General features: G+C 39.3%; 1 protein-coding gene and 1 long non-coding RNA gene across 3 annotated transcripts in view; both read left to right on the plus strand.

Annotated features, from left to right (window-relative positions):
• The first annotated feature begins 1,453 nt into the window (after positions 1-1,453).
• LOC311004833 (BTB/POZ domain-containing protein 1-like) lies at positions 1,454-12,548 on the plus strand. 2 transcript variants are annotated; one of them, XM_083997008.1, is made up of 8 exons: positions 1,454-2,082; positions 4,465-4,621; positions 6,582-6,687; positions 6,803-7,000; positions 7,188-7,380; positions 7,505-7,592; positions 9,914-10,060; positions 12,037-12,548. In XM_083997008.1, exons 1-8 carry the CDS (start codon positions 1,649-1,651, stop codon positions 12,193-12,195), a joined length of 1,482 nt encoding a protein of 493 aa, XP_083853134.1. In that variant the 5' UTR covers positions 1,454-1,648; the 3' UTR covers positions 12,196-12,548. The 2 variants fall into 2 exon arrangements, with proteins under 2 accessions (XP_083853134.1, XP_083853135.1); XM_083997009.1 differs by having other exon boundaries at positions 7,251-7,380.
• Positions 12,549-12,561: 13 nt separating this feature from the next.
• Positions 12,562-20,846, plus strand: part of LOC311005308 — a 457,476-nt gene continuing 449,191 nt past the window's right edge. The window contains exon 1 of the long non-coding RNA XR_014596339.1: positions 12,562-12,603. This is a non-coding gene — a long non-coding RNA (uncharacterized lncRNA). The remainder of the gene's footprint in view (positions 12,604-20,846) is intronic.

A 20,846-nucleotide genomic window follows, 5' to 3' on the forward strand; every position in this document is an offset into this window, starting at 1 on the left:
ACACACACACGCACACACACACACGCGCACACACACACACACACACACACACACACACACACACACACACACACACACACGCACACACACACACACACGCACACACACACGCGCACAGATTGTTGTGATTTACAAGGACACTTCTACCCAAACCAGTTTTAAAGTGGGACATACCTTTTACGCTTGTTCCATGGAAACTGGAGAGAGAGATTTGAATATATGACACAAATTCCCATGGAAGCGTCGCTGCTGCACACAAACTTCAAAGACACACACACACATATAAATCTATAATGACAAAACAAAACAATGGCTGCATATAAATATAGACAGGGACTCAGCCTGTGTGTGTGAGGACAGTGGAGCTGCATGATCAACAATGGTCGGCATGCAGCTACTGATTTATTATAATTAGACGATTTCATTATTATCTTCTATAAATAGGCTATAGGAAGATTAGGGTGGCGTGATGGTCAGACACTGACACAGACAGACAGACAGACAGCAGAAGAATGGTTATCAAAAAATCAGTAACAAATAAACGCTATAATGTTGTTTTAGCCATATTAATATGGATTTTCCCCCCCTCACAGTTAAAGGGACAACGAGGAGTTTCTGTTTGGTTATAAAAAAGTCTCATATTAATGTGGATGAATCTACGTTACCACTTGTTAATGGTCCATTTTAGATAAATCTATGGTTTTGTCTCTATGGTTATTTTGTTATTATTAGTGGTGGTGGAAATGCTGGGCGAGCCGACCAGCGTTTCTTTACTTTCGGTTTCGTGGCGAGTCATGAGAATAACGCCGCCGAATCTCCGTTTATGGTGGGAACTACGACGGTATGTGATCGTCTTCCAACCTCTGACTTTCATTCTTGATGAATGAAAACATGAGTCTGTCTTGCGCCGGTCAAAGAATTTCACGGTGCGGAGGCTCATAAATGTAGTGTGGAAACACTTCGCTTTAACAAAACTCCTCGTTGTCCCTTTAAAATAAAATAAAAAAGATACATTAATGAATTAAAAAATGAAAGAGATACATTAAAAAAATATTATAGATTAATTTAAAAATAAAATAAAAATATAATAAATTAATTTAAAAATTAAATATTTTTAATAAAAATTAAAAAAAAAAAAAAGTATAACATTTGAAAATCTAAATTTTAGGCCTTAAAATGTCTTCAATTTGTTGATTTATTGTGTTCAAGTCTTAAATAATTTTAGTCTCGCATTTGCCCCTAACATCCCAACTAACAATTCTTCAATAAAAAAAAAAAAAAAAGTTAAACAACTCCGCTCCGCCCCGCTTACGTTTTATTTTATTTTTTTAATTTATTTTTTTATTTTTTTCCGCCCCGCTTACGTATCGCGTCGCCCCGAGTGGCCGTGACGTCATTTCCGGAGAGCCGCAGCCAGCTAGCTAGCAGGCAGTTAGCTTAGCTGCTGCCCGGAGCGATGGCGTCTGCTGCGATGATGGACACCACGTAAACAACAGTAAACAACGACAACAGTAAACAACAGCTACAGCAGCGTGCGGGGTCCGCTCGGTTCCCGCGTCGTTACCGTTACCGGAACCTCGCGGAAGTAAAGTAACGTAACGTAACGTAACGCTAGCATCAGAAACAATAGAACCGTGTTGTTGTTGTTATGGCGACCGGGAGCAGCGGCGGCGGTTTGGCTGCTGAGGCGGCGACCAACAACCCGCTGCAGCCCGGACTCGGACCCGCTGCTGCTGCTGCCGGTTCCTCCAGCGGCTCGTTACCGGCCGCGGGCCCCGGTGCAGCCCCCGGTGGAGCCTCCGGGTCCCCGCTCGGCCTGCAGCGGGAGCCGGTGTACAACTGGCAGGCCACCAAGAGCTCCCTGAAGGAGCGGTTCGCCTTCCTCTTCAACAACGAGCTGCTCAGCGACGTCCGCTTCGTGGTGGGAAAGGGCCGCCAGGCGCAGCGGATACCGGCCCACAGGTTCGTGCTGGCCGCAGGCAGCGCCGTGTTCGATGCCATGTTCAACGGGGGCATGGCCACCACGTCGGCCGAGATAGAGCTGCCGGACGTGGAGCCGGCGGCCTTCCTGGCGCTGCTCAGGTACGAACCAGGATAGGCCAAGTTACACTCAGGGTCATTACAGGCAGATGACCGGCCATTAGTCACTGTTTTATCTATGTAGTTTAGACCCATAGGTATATATGGTTTAGACCGAAATCTCCTTGTTGTTTACATTCTACTTCCGGGTAGAAAACCAGCATGTAATTTGAATGAGAACAGTTTAGCTAGGCTATATATCATATTTTTCACTCCCTATCACCGTTTAGACAAATCTGAAATGATTGAAGAAACATTAGTATGTCTGTGTGTCTGTGTGTGTGTTTTGTGTTGCTATGTATGATATTAATTCAGTTTGGGGGAATCACAGTGTCTAGAAAGCATCAGGGGCTGCAGCTGACAGGGACAGCTAACGGTGGTGGTAGCAAAGGGCCTGTGAATATTCTCATTTGTCCAGGTCACAGTTACCTCAAGGACATTTAAATCGAATGCAACTGGACTTAGTTATTTGTCTAGGAAGACGTTTCACCTCTCATCCAAGAGGCTTCATCACTTCATGTACGCATCTGACCAGGCTGGGACTGGTCCTCTTGGATGAGAGGTGAAACATCTTCCTAGACAAATAACCAAGTCCAGTTGCATTCGATTTAAATTTCCTTGAGATGGCAGTAGCAAAGCTAACATTAGGACGTCAGCTGTTAAAACCCTCCCTTTATTAAAGTTAAAAGTAAGGGACACACTGACTGCACCTTGAAGCTCAGGAGTCCCTAATGAGGACTCATTTAACAATGACGTTTTCATGAGTGGAGTAGATGTAGCCTGTTACAATTTGAATTTCCCTCCTAGGGATGAATAAAGTATTATCTACTCTACAAGGAAATTATCCTCCAATAAATGAATAAGAAACAGCTTAGAAACAACAAAAACAAGACAGACACAGATACCCCTTTCCCACTGGTCAAAAAACCCGCGTCGACCCGCTAATTTTAGTGGGAAATGGCTAGAGAGAGAAAAGGGAGGAGAGGGGGGGAAAGAAACAAGTGAGTGGAAATGGTGGGATGGGGAGTTTGTCAGTTTGGCCTATGAAAAGGTTTCTCATCACCAAGTTGTCACACAAGAGGCGTCTCATGATGGAAAAGACCTTCAGAAACTGATGTAGCAGAACACCCCAATGCATCGGTTACAGACGTGTCTCAATGCACCGTTTTATAATCTGTAACTGAAAAGAACATTTCACTATAAACTGAACACGACCAGGTGCTAAAAAGTAAACTAAGAAGAGCCGAGGACACTGACAGAGATGTAGACTGACCTGGAGTCAGCAGGTACAGTTGTTTAAAAGAAAAAACAAAACAATGAGTAATGCACTCAACTAATACTTCAATCAATACTTATTTTCCCCGCTGTACAGTGTATATAGGCTACTACACACCCTCAGACAGATGATCCGCCATGCAGCACAGACAGAAACTGTGAAACACTGATCTCAAAAACTTGTTATTAGTTTTTTATTGTGTCGTCATGACGCTGATCTTCACTGTCACCACCACATCAATGATGCCACTGTGCTGGATCGTCCTCCTTTCATCGCTAACATCTAAAAGAATAAATAAATCTACATGCACCTGTCACAGATACACCAGATTGTTGCATCAGTCTGTTTTCTGGAGTCCCACAGAAATGCAGTTTATCCGGATCACGGTTGCACATATTTATTTATTTTTTAATGGGAACAGGCATAAACCGACAATACACTGACCAATAAACAAACAGACAGAAGACAACAGACCGAGCAGACTCAACAACACAACAAAGACATGACCAAAACAGGACAGAAAAATAAAAAAAAATAAAAACACGCACAAGAAAATAGAACAAAATAAAACTAAAAAACAAAACTACAACAAAAAAAGGATGTGAAACTACTAAAATTAAATTAACAGTAACTACTTAGTATACCTTCACTCAAAAGTAAGTTTTTCCCATTTTTTGTTATGCATTTCTATCTTGTCTTGATTGGATGTGATAATTTTTTCCAAAAGAAATTGGTGTCGCACTTTATTTCTAAAAAACAAACAAATTCAAAAGTGTTTTTGTTTGGGTCTTAAAAATAAATATTTTCCCCAAAAGGATAATCGTGTTCACAATCTGTGGGCAGTTGAATATTTTAGTGAATATTTTTGGGTCTTAGCCACTTTTGAATGTCTAACCTCATATTTATTCATTCATTTCATTTATAAATAAATAAAACAGCCTAGATCAGGAGTTTCCTCTCTGTCGGTGTCAGAAACACTCAGACCTGGTTTTCACTGGGATCAGCTCTGGTTTGTGTTACTTCTATTCATGCAGCAGCTACATCAACAAGATTATGTATTCACAAGCATTTGTTTGTTATTTATTTATTTATTGTCTGCATGTGTCCAGGTTCCTGTACTCTGACGAGGTCCACATCGGTCCTGAGACGGTGATGACGACGCTCTACACGGCCAAGAAGTACGCCGTCCCCGCTCTGGAGGGTCACTGCGTGGAGTTCCTCACCAAGCACCTCAGAGCCGACAACGCATTCATGCTGCTCACTCAGGTCCGAGTCCGACTTTCACACATTATTACATCATCACTGGAGTTTAAAGTCCCCCTAAAGAGGCATTTACATAAAATTTGTAAAAATGCTCTGCTGTGACTATTTTTTGTTTAAAATTGGTTTCCCACAAAAAGTTGTTTAAAAAAGCTCCCAAATAGGCTAAAATTAGGTCTTCTATTTCTCCCTCATTGAAAAATCCAGATTCTGTGAATATTCATGAGTATGCAAATGCAAATCTCAAAATAATTGGTAACATTTCGACATAGAGAAGTTAGTGGCGGCCATCACCAGCTCCCGAGTCAGTGTTTTTTTTTTCTGACTTTTTATGCATTTATTTTGAAAGGACAGCTGGAAAGAGACACAATCCAATGTTCATGTAGCAGTCACTTTACCTTGGATCACATAGGAAAGTGGGTAAAATTGTCCCTAACCCTATGTAATTGATGTGGTGTTTTTTTTTCCTTTTTTCTGCATTTGTGTTTATTATGAAGTTGGTCTTAAATTTCATTTCAAGTGGCTTTAAAAAAGTCAAGTAAATTTAACTTGGCTTAAGCTGTAGGAACCCTGATCATGACTGGAGTTTAAAGTCCCCCTAAAGAGGCATTTTGAAATTTGTAAAAATGCTCTGCTGTGACAATTTTTTGTTTAAAATTGGTTTCCCACAAAAAAAGTTGTTTAAAAAAGCTCCCAAATAGGCTAAAATTAGGTCTTCTATTTCTCCCTCATTGAAAAATCCAGATCCTATGAATATTCATGAGTATGCAAATGTTTGAAAAATTAAATCCAGTTTTTTCAGACTCTGGTTTTGAAGCTAATCCACGCCACAAATTAGCATTTTCAAGTCTAAAATGCTCAGTTATGGTGTGGATTAGCAATTTCGTGCCTGAAATGCCTTGTAGCAGAGCCCACACACTAAATTGACATGTTACTAATTTCAAAAAGGGCATTTTTGGTTTAGGGGTCTTTAAACAAGTTGGAGGTTTGACACTAATAACTTTACCCAGATGATTAAATCCATAATAATATTGATTTCTTTAGCCACCAAGTGTTGGATTATAACAGTCAGATACAGATGCTCTTGTTTCCATCTGCATCAGTTGTAGTTTTAGTCTGTGATCTTCTTGAGTTTCAGTTGTAGAGCACAAATCTAATGTTGTTATAATGTGATGTGTTCAGGTGCACGTTCAGCTGCAAATCACCAGTTCCCTCTAGTCCAACACAAAGAGAAAGTTTCTCTCTATAAACCACCTAATGGACCTGAGAGGACACATTACCAGCAGAGCTCTCTTAATGACCGTATCATTGCACTTTATTCATGTTTTATCATAGAATCATAAAAATCTAAATATATTAGACTTAAATATTGGATTTCTCAAATTGATGTTAGAATACAAGAATGTACATCTTTTTGAGTTAATTTGACAACACATTTAGTACCGGTAAATAAAAAGATTATTTACTGCTCTTGCAGCAGTTCTCATTTTTATGACATTAGTTCTTTTTTGTTTGTTTGTTTGGTTATAGTTGTTCCTGTGATGCGTTCAGGTGCACGTTCAGTTGCTTCTTAATCAAAATCAAAAACAAAGTATTGGGTTGGTAGATGTCAGAATAGAAGAAGCACTTTACGACACTTTTGTCGATTAAATGCATTTTAATTTTGTACTACTCCTTGCTCCTTCTGACTGAAGCTACTGTGTGTGATATATTGTACTGTGATATATGGTATTTGTACCGTGTTGTGCTTCGTTCTTATCCCTATCTAATGTTGTTTTAGTGTGAAAAGCGAGACTGCAGATGGAAATTAGCTTTAGAGCTAAATCTGACATATTTACATATTGTATGTTCATGAATATGGAATGAAACGAAAGATCTGAAAACTTTATCTCTCCAAACCTCTTCCTGAGTGAATCTGACATGACATTAGGTAAATACAGGTTTCCTGTCTTTTCCTCCGTTACAGGCGAGGTTATTTGACGAGCCTCAACTTGCCAGCCTCTGCTTGGACACCATAGACAAAAGCACCGCAGACGCAATAAACGCAGAGGGCTTCACCGACATCGACCTCGGTACCGGAGTTCACTATCCACTTCTGGTTTTTATTGTCACTGCAGCGTGAAACCATGATTTATGTTTCTCTTCTCTCTTCTCTCTCTCTCTCTCTCTCTCTGTGTTTTCATGCAGACACGTTATGTGCGGTGTTGGAACGGGACACGCTCAGCATCAGGGAGAACCGTCTGTTCGGGGCGGTGGTTCGCTGGGCCGAGGCCGAGTGCTACCGGCAGCAGCTCGCCCCCACCGCAGAGAACAAGCAGAAGGTCCTGGGCAAAGCTCTGCCGCTCATCCGCTTCCCGCTCATGACGGTGGAGGAGTTCGCTGCAGGTAAGACCGACTTCTAATACCTCAGCAAGACAAATACAACCTGTTTCTTTTTGTTTTTGTTGCTGCTTGTTGTTGTTTTTCCATCTCCTCTCTGACCAACTCTGTTCTTCATGTTCTTCCTGCTGCTGTGTCACTACGGAAACCTGAACCCACAGAAACCAGTTTGATATTCTTTCTTGTGCAACAGGGCCTGCCCAGTCTGGGATTTTGTTCGATCGGGAGGTGGTAAATCTGTTTTTACACTTTACAGTAAACCCCAAACCCCGGGTCGACTACATCGACAGGCCGCGCTGCTGTCTCAGGGGGGAGGAGTGCAGCATTAATAGGTTCCAGCAGGTCGAGAGTCGATGGGGGTACAGCGGTACGAGCGACAGAATCAGGTGAGACCTTCATCGTCATCATCATCAACAGCATCGATGGGAAAGTGAAAGTTATCCATCGACCTGAGCAAAGGGATTTTATTCTTATCTTCTCTGTTTTCTCTCCTTCTTTTTCTCTCTATAGATTCAATGTCAACAAAAGGATATCTATAGTGGGATTTGGCCTGTATGGTTCAATACATGGACCCACTGACTACCAGGTCAACATACAGGTACCTTCACATTCACAACTACTCATCATCATCTTCATCATCATCATCATCATCTGTGTGTTTCCAGGACGTGAGTGTGTCATAATATAGGCAGGGTTCTTACGGATCCTTAAAAAGTCTTAAAAGGCAAAAAAACAAGGCCTTAATTGGCATTAAAATGTCTTAAATCAATTTTTCAAACGTCTTAAAATTGTTAACACTTGGTTAGTGGTATTTTCTGATTGTAATTAAATCTCAAAATAATTGGTAACATTCTGACATAGAGAAGTTAGTGGCCGCTAAATCTCTCACCGCCACCAGCGCCCGAGTCAGTTTTTTTTTTTTTTTTTTATTATGAAAGGACAGCTGCGGAAAACTCGTGCGAGTTTGTAGTTTTCACCAAAGTCCGTACTTTTAATGGAAACACACAGAACTCAAATTTCTTTTAATGCGCATCATTTCCCAGTTATTTGAATCACTTTGGATGGAAACAAACAGTACGAACGAGCAAACATGTCCTTTTTAGTTTATCATCTCCTCTCCACAACTACACAGCTGTTAAATTATCTCACTCATAGCCCCCTCCCCCCCAATTATTCATGTAGCAGTCACTTTACCTTGGACCACATAGGACAGTGGGTAAAATTGTCCCTAACCCTATGTATGGGGTGACGTTTTTTTTTTTTTTATTGCATTTGTGTTTAATGTGAAGTCTGTCTTAAATTTTATTTCAAGTGGCATTAAAAACGTCTTAAAAAGTCGTAAATTTAACTTGGCTTAAGCTGTAGGAACCCTGATAGGGATGTCACGATTACTTGTTTTCTCAATTAATCGCGGTATTAAACGATTAAACAATTAATTAATCTTAAAAATGTCCAAATACCGTCACTTTCCAAAAAAGATTATGTTGGAAACACAGAGGCAGATGTTTGTGCACCAAAGTGAAGGTAAATGTAAGAAATACTGGTCCATTTACCTAACGTAACATACGACTGGAAGGAATTTAAATGTTAAGTCATTTGTGATAAAAAACAAACAATGTTAACTTAAACATTTGGTATAAATGACAATTAATGACTTGAATATTTAAAACACTTCCCCTGCAGGATTAATAATTGGTTAATGGTTATATATTAATAATAGAGACTTAAAATATTTAGTGTAAATAATTAGTAATGTAATTATATTTTGACTGTATTTGATTTTACACATTCATATGATGTAAATTAATGAATGCATAATAATCATGATAATCGTAATACCGTGATTATTTCTCTGACAATAATCGTACAAAGAAAATCTATAATCGTGACATCCCTAGTGTCATACTGCATGTTTATATTAACGTCTGTACGACATACCGGTTATAAAACCAGGTAACAAAACGGTTCAGAGTTAGATTAATTAAAAAAACAAAAACACCGGTGCATGAAAGACTGAAAGAGAGATCTGATTATCCTCCTCTGTGTTGTGTGGTTCTGGTTCATTAACGCTGCAGCTTATTGAACTGTGAGAAAACCAGAAGACAATCTGAACGACTGTGTGTTATCGTCCTGTAAATAATAATTACACAACAGACTCATTAACACAAACAGGAGGTTGTTAAACCGCTGCAGAGGAGGAGGAAGGCCATGCAATTAAATATTATAACGCCTATAAGAAAGTGGCAGTAAATGATGAGGTCACGAAACATCAGCAACATGTTTATATCACCTGTTTAAAGGGATAGTTCACCCAAAATTGAAATTTCTCTTGGGTCTCGGCATAGCAGTGCATGTCCATATAACGGTTGCAAATGGATACCAACTGTCTTCGTAGCAAAAAGACACACCAAAAAACATCCAAATACCTCCATGCTGCTCGTCTGTAATGTCCCTTTTGTATTGAAACCCCGAAATGCGAAATTGTTCCGAAATAAATTAAATAAGTCTATATTTCAAGCTTGTTTTGTAGCGGAAGCTCCTCTTCCTGGTTCGTCCAAATCTCGTGCGACAAATCGACATGAGGGTGAGGGAGTAGATAATGAGTGCAATTTGAATTTTGGGTGAACTATCCCTTTAAACATCAACTGTGTCTAAAAAAAACTATAAATGTCAAAGTTTGATGATTTGTGGTGAAACTGACACAGACAGAACTCAGAGCTCAGTCATTAGATTCACTGAGTCAAAATAAATGTTGTAGATAATAAAACTGTAATGATTCAGACGGTAACTCTACAGCTGACAGCGTCGTGGATGATAAATGATCCGTTGAACAGATTAAACTCAGACACATTAACCGTCCTGTGAGCTGTTGTTAATCATGTGAAGTTGACTTTTCCTTTTCCTCTCCTCCTGTGTTAGATCTTAGAGAGCGACAAACGCATCACACTGGGTCAGAACGACACGGGCTTCAGCTGCGACGGCACGGCCAACACCTTCAGAGTCATGTTCAAGGAGCCGGTGGAGATTCTGCCCAACGTCAGCTACACGGCATGTGCCACCTTAAAGGTCAGAGACCAGATGCTGCTGCTGCTGCTGCTTCCTCTTCTTCCTCTTCTTTCTCTTTCCTCCTCCTCCTGCGGCCTCGTTCACACCGAGCAACAACTGTTTCCATGTGTTTGTGCCTTTTGTTGACACGTAAACGGAGCGTCGAGTCACTAAAAACGAATATGTCTGAAAGAACTAAAGACCAAAGACGAGGTTTGAATGTAGACAGCCCCTGAAAACGATTCTTTCTAAAAAAAAACTCCAGCCAGAGTGGAGATTTTGGAAAACTCCATTTGCATGTAAACAGAGAAAAGCAGAGATTTGGGTAATCAGCTGAGGAGGAAAGCAGAAGAAGAAGAATGATTTGGTGTGTTCATCTGCGTCGGAAGCCGTCGGGTCTCGTCGGGGCCGATTGAACATGCTCAGTCGGGGCTCGTCGGCCGTCGGGAGAGTAGACTCGTCGGGTTCTCTGATTGGCTGTGTGCTAGCTATGGCGATTCTGATTGGCGGTGCCCTAAGCGAATCAGCGCGGTGTGTGGGAGGGACGGAAGTGACCACAGTAAACAAACGGTGTCCTAGCCTGCTCTACAGTAAAAATGGTATACAAGATAAAAAGAGGAGTAAAGCAATATATTAAGCAGCGATATATATATATTTAAACATCAAAGATGTTCAATCAAACCCACATAGTTGATCTACCGGGGCCGACCTCCGTCCTCATCCCGGGGGATCCCGCATGCTTTTAGAGGTTTACCGCTGGCTGGTTAAATTGTTTTTAGGAGATTAATGCTGGTCTTATTGATGAAATTTAACAACTGTGGCAGTGACATTAGTTTGTTTGAATGAAAAGTGAGCAGGGCTGCCTCTGAGCTACGGACTGAGATCACCACATTTACGTAAATAAATAAATGTTTTACAATGAACCGATCAGTCTAATACATTTTATTTTGTTAAGTCAACATGGTTACTGTACATGGCAAAGATTATTACCACTTTATGACTTAAAATTGGTCTGTATTTCTATGGGGGAGTCCTCGCCACTCAATCGCTCTGTTCGGCAGTCATCGGGGCGGTGTGTTTCACTGTTTCCTTTCTCCCGACTGTGGCCGACGAGAGGCGACAGACTCGTCGTACAAAGGCTGTCGGCGTCGGGGCGGTGTGTTCCTGGTTTTACACTACCCATACACTTCCAGCGTTTGAGCTAAGCTAATTAGCGGTGCGCCAGCTCTGCCCGTATCTCCCTGGTTACTGCACGCACAGTGGAAAGGATGGTGTCTATCTGCTGGTCATGGACTCTGGAGTGAGGCAAGACACGGAAAAAAAAATGAAATGACAGGGAATACATCAGCGTCTTGTGTTTATTGATGCTTCATGCAAAAGGAACAGGAAGTGACTTTGTCATTGGTTGTTGTTGTTGTTGTGTTTTTGTCAGGTCTCTGATTGGCTAACATGGCTTTATGCTTCTCATCACACTGTCCCACTGTAAAAACTCAAAATCTTTCCAAGAATATTTGTCTTATTTCTTGTCAAAATGTCTCATTTCTAGTCAAAACTAATCTCTTTCCACTTAAAATAAGACTCATCACCTAAAAATGAACTTGTTTTTAGATAATTTTCACTTGTTTCAAACTAATTTTCACTTGAAATAAGTAGAAAAATCTGCCAGTGAAAGCAAGTTTTATGTGAAAGAAAAACTTGCTCCACTATCAGATTTTTCTACTTAAAATAAATACGTAAAAATCAGCTTGAAAGAAGTAAAAAGTGTCTAAAAACAAGCTACTTTTTATGTGATGAGTCTTATTTTAAGTATAATGAGATTTGTTTTGACTCGAAATAAGACAAATATTCTTGGTAAGATATTGAGTTTTTGCAGAGCTCCTATAGGTTTCTGTTTAAAACCATCTGATGTGAACGATGTTAGTTTTAAAGACGTGGACGTGGCTCTTTTGTAAGATTTTTTAACTCAGCGACTTGTTTTTTCTGTTTTTACTTCTCAGGGCTCAGATTCACATTACGGCACGAAGGGCTTGAAGAAAGTGACGCAGGAGAACGCGACGGGGGCGAAGACGACGTTCCTGTTCTTCAGCTCGCCGGGAAACAACAACGGTACGTCGGTGGAGGACGGACAGATCCCCGAGATCATCTACTACACTTAGACTGACTGACGGACGCAGCGCTGCTCGCTGCTCGCTGCACGCTGACCGCCGAGCGCCGCTGGGACGACGGGATCGCTAGACTAATACGTAGTGCCTCATCATGATCCCCTGGAATCAAGAGAGAGTGTGTGTCTGCACTGCAAAAACTCTACATCTTACCAAGAATATTTGTCTTATTTCTAGTCAAAATGTCTCATTTCTAGTCAAAACTAATCTCTTTATACTTGAAATAAGACTCATCACATTAAAAAGCAGCTTGTTTTTAGACACTTTTTACTTCTTTCAAGCAGATTTTCACTTGAAATAAGTAGAAAAATCTGATAGTGGAGCAAGTTTTTCTTTCTTATTACGAGCACAAAAAACTTCCTTTCACTGGCAGATTTTTCTACTTATTTCAGGTGAAAATTAGTTTGAAACAAGTGAAAATGATCTAAAAACAAGTAAATTTTTAGGTGATGAGTCTTATTATTTTAAGTGGAAAGAGATAAGTTTTGACTAGAAATGAGACATTTTGACAAGAAATAAGACAAATATTCTTGGAAAGATTTGGGGTTTTTGCAGTGTGTGAATGTGTGAATGTGCATATCTGTAGAGGCTCTGGTGTAAAAACCAAAACACTTTTTGAGCATCGACTTTATCATCAATGATCTAAACACTGATGTGTGTGTGTGAGAGAGAGTGTGAGACAGTGTGTGTGTGTGTTGCTGTTAGTAAAAGCTGCCGGTGCACGACTTTATCCTGCGCCAGTGAAACTACAGAGACCATTCGACTCCATTCGTTGTTCGCTGCCATTTCGTTTTGTTATTTTTTGTCAGTTTTTTCTGCCGATGCATTTACCGCGTAAAGTATAATATTTGCTTCTTTTTTCTTTTTTTTTTTAAATCGTGCACTGTTTTCATCAGATATTGAGCAGCAGGTGTCTTCAAGTACTTTGTTTTTTTTTTTGCACTGGGTTTAAAGATCCATGTGTGTTGTTCTTGTTGTTGCTGTTGTGTAACTTTGCCGGTGGTACATGCTGTATTTTCTGACTTCCATGTTTGCTTAGCACTTAATTAATATGTACAAACACAAAAACAAACACACACAACTCAACAAAAGCAGAAAAATAAACGAATAAAAAAAACTGAAGAACAATCTTTTTCTATCATGTTGGTAATACAGTTTTTCTCGATGGCTAAGACACATGTGTTGAAAGCTGCTTTTCCTTTTCTCGAAACTGCAGTGGTGTCGTCTATGTGATACTCAGGTTTACTCAGTATACTCACTGAAAATACATACATTTTTCAGTATAGCCAGTACAACAAAACTATCTAAAGTAAATGTCAGTGGTACTCAAAGAAATTTTACCCCTTTTTGCATGTTTGCCCCTTTTTTTGAGATAGAAATTGTACCACATTTTTCTACAATATTTTGCGAAATCTTACCACTTTTTAATTTTTTTTTTTTTTTTTTTAACTTTTAACTTTTTTTTTTTCAGAAATGTTACCACTTTTTTCTAAAAAATCTGAAACTTTCTTTTTTTTTGTAAATCTTACCACTTTATTCTAGAAATGTTTCAACTTTTTTTTGAGAAATTGTACCACTTTTTTCCAGAAATTTCTATATAATCTTTCAAAATGTTACACCTAATTTAAACGTACATTGATTGTGTATTTCTGGTGTTTTTCTTCAAAATTTTGTGCCAATTTTGGGGTCCTTGATGTAAAAAAGTTTGAGAACCACCAGCGATACAAGTATGAACAGTTTAACACCTAAAAAGCAGTTTACCCACTACAAAAAATTAGACTACACCGCTGCTAAACTGTGAACACAAACCCCCAATTTTCAAGATACATTCACAAAACCTCAGACTCTTCTTGCAAAACCAAACTTTCACCTCAAAACAGTTTAATCTGTGCTCAAAACTGAACCATGTTGTCAAATCGTGCCCCGAGTCAATCAAAATTAAAGCAGAAGTAAGCGATCCGGTCGTTTTGGCTAATGCTGCGTTCCAGGCAGGCTTTTGAAACCGTAAATTACAGCTTCAAGTCACAACTTACGACTTTGTAGCGTTCCAGGCAACACACTCGTGTTTTTCCGACCTGTTTTACCTGCAGAGCAGAGCAGAGTGACTGACAGACCCGTGTTTCGGTCCAAACACTCTATAGAAGTGATTGCTGTCGGAAGATACAACTATTTAAGACTTATATTGACACAAAAATATCGCTTACTTCTGCTTTAATACAATAAACACTACCTAGAAAAATAGAAAACACAACGCTCAGGACATGAAGCTGTAGAAATAAATGATTATTGTTCACTGTAGCTAAATGTATGTTGCAAAACAAAAAACCTGTGCATTTACTGTAGCACTTCTCTCCTTCCCTTTCTTTCACCCTCCTCCCTAGCCTGGCTCTCGCCAGACCCTTGTAGTTCCGCAAAGCTACGCTGAGCTCCACACAAGGGTCTGGGACTGCTCCATAGGCGATTCATTTCAGAAGGCGGGGCCTTGTAAAAAAATCTTGTATGTGATTGGATAAACCACTTGTCCGTTATCTTGAATGACGTGCTACTTCAGCCACTCACTGCGAGCCGCCATTGTTGTTTGACTCAAACAGTCGCTTCAGCGCTAGCCTCACATCACCAGGCTCTTCAGACAAGCGAAGAGCCTGGTGTCCGTTACCTCGAATTTCGTCTGCATTCTGGTTCCTGTCTGTAGCGGAAACCGAAATCACCAAATTCACCAAAATAAAAGTGTTCACCAACATAAAACTTATAAAATAAACATTAACTTGTAATACAATAAAAGCAAAATGTTAACTTAATGGCTCGGGGACTTTCTTGTAAATTATATTATTAAGAGTTTTACCGCATTTTATTAGCTCGGTGCTTTTATTTTGACGGAAAGGCCTGTCTCTCTCGCCCTGGATCTGTTTCCTACCAAAACAGCGAGTCAACGGCCCCAGACTACTTCAGCGCTACGTCACACCTCAGAAAGTCCCGCCCGGCGATCCTGATTGGTTCATTATTTTTTGCTCCGGGGAAGAAGTTTGCATTGGCCTCGAGTCCAGACCCTTGTGTGAAGCTGAGCGTAGCGCCTCTGGTGGAGCTTTGCGGAACTACAAGGGTCTGGCGAGAGCCAGGCTACCTCCTCCCTCCCTCCCCACATCCATTTCATCCCCTTTTCCTTCCTTCTTCTTTTTTCTTCCCAGTTCATCCCTCCCTCCCTCCCTCATCCTCTCTTCCTTCACCCTGTCGTCTCTCATCTTCTCCTCTTCCTCTCCTCCTCCTCCTCTCCCTCCATAAATGCATGTTGCAAAACAATAAACCTGTGCATTTAGCACTTGTATATAGTACTGTAAAAAAAAAAAAAAAAAAGTACAAAAAGCAGAAATCCTGTGCATTTTACACGTAGCACTTGTACAATACAAAAACAAACAGAAATCTTGTGCATTTAGCACTTAAATACAGTAGACCTACGTAAAGATAAAGTACAAAAATATAGAAATGAGAAGCTAAAGTAACTCAGCCACAGCATCATTTCTCTGTACTGGGTCAGGCCACAGGACTTCATCCTGAACTGGATCATACATGTTCCCTCACATCATTAGACACAAGTGTGATCCATTCTGAGTTGTTGTGTTCAACCGGTGAAACTTGTGCTTTAGTTGTGTTTGACTTTTGCCACCTGTGCTCAGCATTATGCAACACAGGTGCATCACAATGAAAATGTGTTGGTGAGTTGTTAAAGTCTAAACTGCAAACACCAAATCACTGGTTAAAACTGAATACAGACGTGTTTATCCCTCTGAGGTTTGAGGCCATTTTCTCAACTTTTATATATTTTCTTAAATGTATCTTTTTAAGATACTTGCAGATGTAACAATACTCAAGTGTTTTATGTCTAAATATTAGAACCTCCGCTGTAAGCACACTGAGGCCAGTTTGTCCTACAACACTGTAGAAAGAAATAATTTAGGACAAATGCTGGAAATTTGAGGTCTGCTTTTTGAAAAAAATGTCAAATCCCTTGTGAAAACACTCCTTCAGTCATGAGAATGAACTGTTTCGGTGCTTGAAATAGGATATGAATACAGTAATAGATACGTGTAGAAAACAAGTCTAAAATGACATTTTGTAAGATTGTTTTTTGAGCACAAATGTTGTCATTCTGCCGTTCTATTTTCACCAAATGTCTCAAATGTGAGATAAAAGAAGCTGAATATTGACTTCACATTACATATAAAGCTCATAGGTTCAATCAGTGGGTTCAGACAACAGGGTTTAGTGTTTTAGCAACTGAGGAAAAACTGTAAAAGTGAGACAGATGTTTCCTCTGATAAACTGCAGGTGAAGTTGTGTGGATGAGACGGTGGTTACTCTGTCTGTCACTAGGTGGCGCCACAGCGTCTCACTGAGTCATGATCCAACCACAGGAGATAAAATATAAAAAACACCTGAGAGACTGAGGGAGGAAAATAATAATTACTGCTGCACAAACATTAGATTTTCCTCTTCAGGTTGAAACAAATCTGTGCACTGCAAAAACATATATAGTCAAAACGAAACTCTTTCCACTTGAAATAAGACTCATCACCTAAAAATTAACTTGTTTTTAGATCATTTTCACTTGTTTCAAACTTAATTTTCACTTGAAATAAGTAGAAAAATCTGCCAGTGAAAGCAAATTTTTTGTGCTTGTAATAAGAAAGAAAAACTTGCTCCACTATCAGATTTTTCTACTTATTTCAAGTGAAAATCTGCTTGAAAGAAGTAAAAAGTGTCTAAATATGGATTCATGTGAAAGAAGCAGGAACGACTTCATCTCTCCAGATGAAGCAGAAACACCTGTTAAATCCTTCACATGTTATTTTATTATTGTTTGATGAACTTGTTACTGGAATATTATTTTATCATTAACCTTTATTCAGACTGAAATATACTGAAGTAGAAAACTCATTTACAATATTATAAAATAGCCGAGCAAAAACAAAAAACATAATTCTATAAAATATACACAAATAACACGTCAGTACACTGCAAAAACTCAGAATCTTACCAAGAATATTTGTCTTATTTCTAGTTAAGATGTCATTTCTAGTCAAAACAAATCTCATTATTCTAAAAATAAGACTCATCACATAAAAAGCAGCTTGTTTTTAGACACTTTTTACTTCTTTCAAGCTGATTTTCACTTGAAATAAGTAGAAAAATCTGACAGTGGAGCAAGTTTTTCTTTCTTCTTACAAGCACAAAAAACTTGCTTTCACTGGCAGATTTTGTTTAAAGGGATAGTTCAACATTTTGTCAAATTGGCCCATTGCCATAACCCCTATAGTCATAGCAGTAGGTCCGTTACCTTTAATTGTCGGTGCAAGCTACTTTTAGAACGGCGGAGCAGAGCCGTGAGCTGCTCAGAGCTACGCTACGGAGGCTCATTATGGGATTTCTTGGTTTCCCTCATCATCAAACTCATCAAATACACAATCCAACAACTCCACAACGCTGTGGTGGACAAGTTGTGAGCTGCACATTCACCACGCTATGAGATAATAACACAACGTTACCACACAGAGTTGTTTTAGAGGGAAATTCATGCAAAACCACTGATGCACGTTGCCTTCAGGGACAGTCTCTGTATTTACTCATAATAACCATGTGTCTTGATATTTACATTATTCCTCCTCAGCTACAAAGATAAAAGATGATTTGATGTAAAATCTAAACCATATTTAATGTGAACAAAGTTTGTATTGAACAGAAGAACACAGCACAGAACCTGCTGAAGTCTCCTCCTACTGTCGACACTGGTGGTGACACCAAGTTGTTACCATGGTTACACAAGCAGAGACTTTAGTACAACTGTTTGAACTATCTGGAACTTATTGAATCACATCACAGAAACTAAAGAGACAAGACTTTTAATAAAAATGTGGAGGTAAAGGTGCAATATTTGTCTCTTAAACAGTGGTTCTCAACCTGGGGTCCAGGGACCCCCAGGGGTCCTTGAGAGGGTTTAAGGGGGCCCCCAACCTTTTCTTGAGATTTTTACCACTTTTTTCTAGAATTTATAACGTTTGTTGAGAAATTTTTACCACTCTTTTTTTATTATTTATTTTTCCCTTTAAAAAAATTTAAGAATTTTTTTACCACTTTTTCTAGAATTTTTTTAAAACTTTTTTTTTTGAGAAATTTTACAACTTTTCTCTGGAATTTTTTTAGATTATTATTATTATTATATTACTATTATTTCTTTTTCTATCACTTTTTTTCTAGAATTTTTAATTTTCCCTTTTCCCTTTTTAAAAAAATGTAAAGAATTTTTTACCACTTTTTCTAGAATTTTTTTTAAACATTTTTTTTGACAAATATTACCACTTTTTTCTGGGATTGTTTTTGAGAAATTTTTTACCACTTTTCTCTGGAAATTTTTTAACTTTTTTTTCTATAATTCTTTTTAAAAAATATACTTTTTTCAGAATTAATTTTTTCCACTTGTTCTAGAAATATTTAAATGTTTTTAGAGAAATTGTACCACCTTTTTACAGAAATGTCTCTATAATATTTCCAAAAATTCACGCCATTGGCCCTAATTTGAACCTACATTGACTAAAAATGTAACATTCTTCAGTCTCAGAACAAATATTTGTGTATTTCTGGCATTTGCTTCAAAATTTTGTCCAATGGGGGTCCATGGTCTAATTTGTGACAATTTAGAGGTTGTTGACGTAAAAACCTTTGAGAACCACCGTCTTAAAAGGAGCAAAAGCAGAAACACCGAAACACTAAAGACTTTAGTTTAGTTTGGCATTTTTAAGCTTCATGTGTGTTATTGGACAGAAAGAGCAGCGCTGCCTCGGAGCATAGCCTACGTACAGAAAACACATTTACATCAATAAATAAGTATTTCACGGTTCAAGGTTCATCTGATGGACATCGAGGGACAGATTCTCTAAGTTTTGCACAGCTTTTGCTCATGCTAAATCTGCATAGGCTGAAGACCCTCTTCACATGTTTCAAAACCAAACACAGAGAGACAGATTGTGCAGGTTTAACAGGAGTAAATCTGGACCCTAGTCTCATGCTAAAATTGACTGTAAATTCACCTTTAAAGTTAGTTTTTTTTTTAATTTTCCCGGGGGAGCATGCCCCCGGACCGCCCTAGGGGGTCGGTATCTTGTCACCTTTTTTACCCCTGATGAGTTTGCACCCCTGTAAAGTACATTATGTTGAGTATTTAGTGACTTTCCACCAATGGAAATAGACTCAGGCTAAAAAGTCTTTAGCTTTTGATCACAGACAGTAGAATTAAAGGGACAACGAGGAGTTTTGAAAAAGCGAAGCGTTTTCACACTACATTTATGAGCCTCCGCCCCGTGAAATTCTTTGACCGGCGCAAGACAGACTCATGTTTTCATTCATCAAGAATTAAAGTCAGAGGTTGGAAGACGATCACATACCGTCGTAGTTCCCACCATAAACGGAGATTCGGCGGCGTTATTCTCATGACTCGCCACGAAACCGAAAGTAAAGAAACGCTGGTCGGCTCGCCCAGCATTTCCACCACCACTAATAATAACAAAATAACCATAGAGACAAAACCATAGATTTATCTAAAATGGACCATTAACAAGTGGTAACGGAGATTCATCCACATTAATATGAGACTTTTTTATAACCAAATAGAAACTCCTTGTTGTCCCTTTAAGGGAATTGTTGAACATGGTTTTAAACAGCTGATATTTCATGTTATTAACAGTCTAATGATGATAACAATAATAATAATAATAATAATAATAATAATAATAATAATAATAAACGTTATTTGCTCCGTTCTTGCTTCTCTCAGCCTGGAGCAGAGAAACTATAATCAGCTTTGTCGCTGTCGCTGCAGCGTTTCAAACCCCAGTGATATGATGGCAGATTTCTCCTGGTTGGACGTGTTCTGTTCTCGTTCTGCCAGCAGAGAGAGAAGCAGCGTGAGGCCGAGTGCCGACTCATATTCAGCGTCTGACTGCTGAATTCAGCTCAGCTTTAGCTCGGGGCCGATGGACGAGCTCTTAAATTGCATAATCTGCACATTGGTATGAGAGACAGGCGGCGGCGGCGGCGAGGCCACTTTAGACGGCTGTGACTGTGAGTGTGAGTGGGCTGCTGTGATGAGGAGAGTTGTCAGGTGAGTCACCGGCAGCAGCACCGCCAGGACCTGAGAGCCGCTGCTGCTGCAGAGGATGATGATGATGATGAAGATGATGATGACTGGCTGCCCACTTAGACTGAGCTCAGAGAAAAACCAAGAAATTCACTTTGAGACGCCCACAGGACTCAAAAACGCTCTAAGACAGGGAGGACGAATGGGACTCACAATCCTCAGCTCTCACCTGCAGCTGTGTGAAAATATGTGCCGAGGCCTGAAGAGACAAGACGACGAAGAAGAAGAAGCTGCAAAAACTCAAAATCTTTGTCTTATTTCTTCTCAAAATGTTTCATTTCTAGTCAAAACTAATCTCTTTCCACTTAAAACAAGACTCATCACCTAAAAATGAACTTGTTTTTAGATCATTTTCACTTGTTTCAAACACATTTTCACTTGAAATAAGTAGAAAAATCTGCCAGTAAAAGATGAGATACGATACGATACGATACAATGAGATATGATACGATGATATGAT

Source organism: Trachurus trachurus (genome assembly GCF_905171665.1).
Source record: "Trachurus trachurus genome assembly, chromosome: 3".
NCBI lineage: Eukaryota > Metazoa > Chordata > Actinopteri > Carangiformes > Carangidae > Trachurus > Trachurus trachurus.

Excerpts from the sequence above, each read along its gene's own strand:
- LOC311004833 (XM_083997008.1), top strand. The coding sequence starts at position 1,649 with ATGGCGACCGGGAGCAGCGGCGGCGGTTTGGCTGCTGAGGCGGCGACC. Across the intron at positions 7,593-9,913 it reads ACTACCAGGTCAACATACAG|ATCTTAGAGAGCGACAAACG; the intron begins GTACCTTCACAT and ends CTCCTGTGTTAG. Across the intron at positions 10,061-12,036 it reads CGGCATGTGCCACCTTAAAG|GGCTCAGATTCACATTACGG; the intron begins GTCAGAGACCAG and ends TTTACTTCTCAG.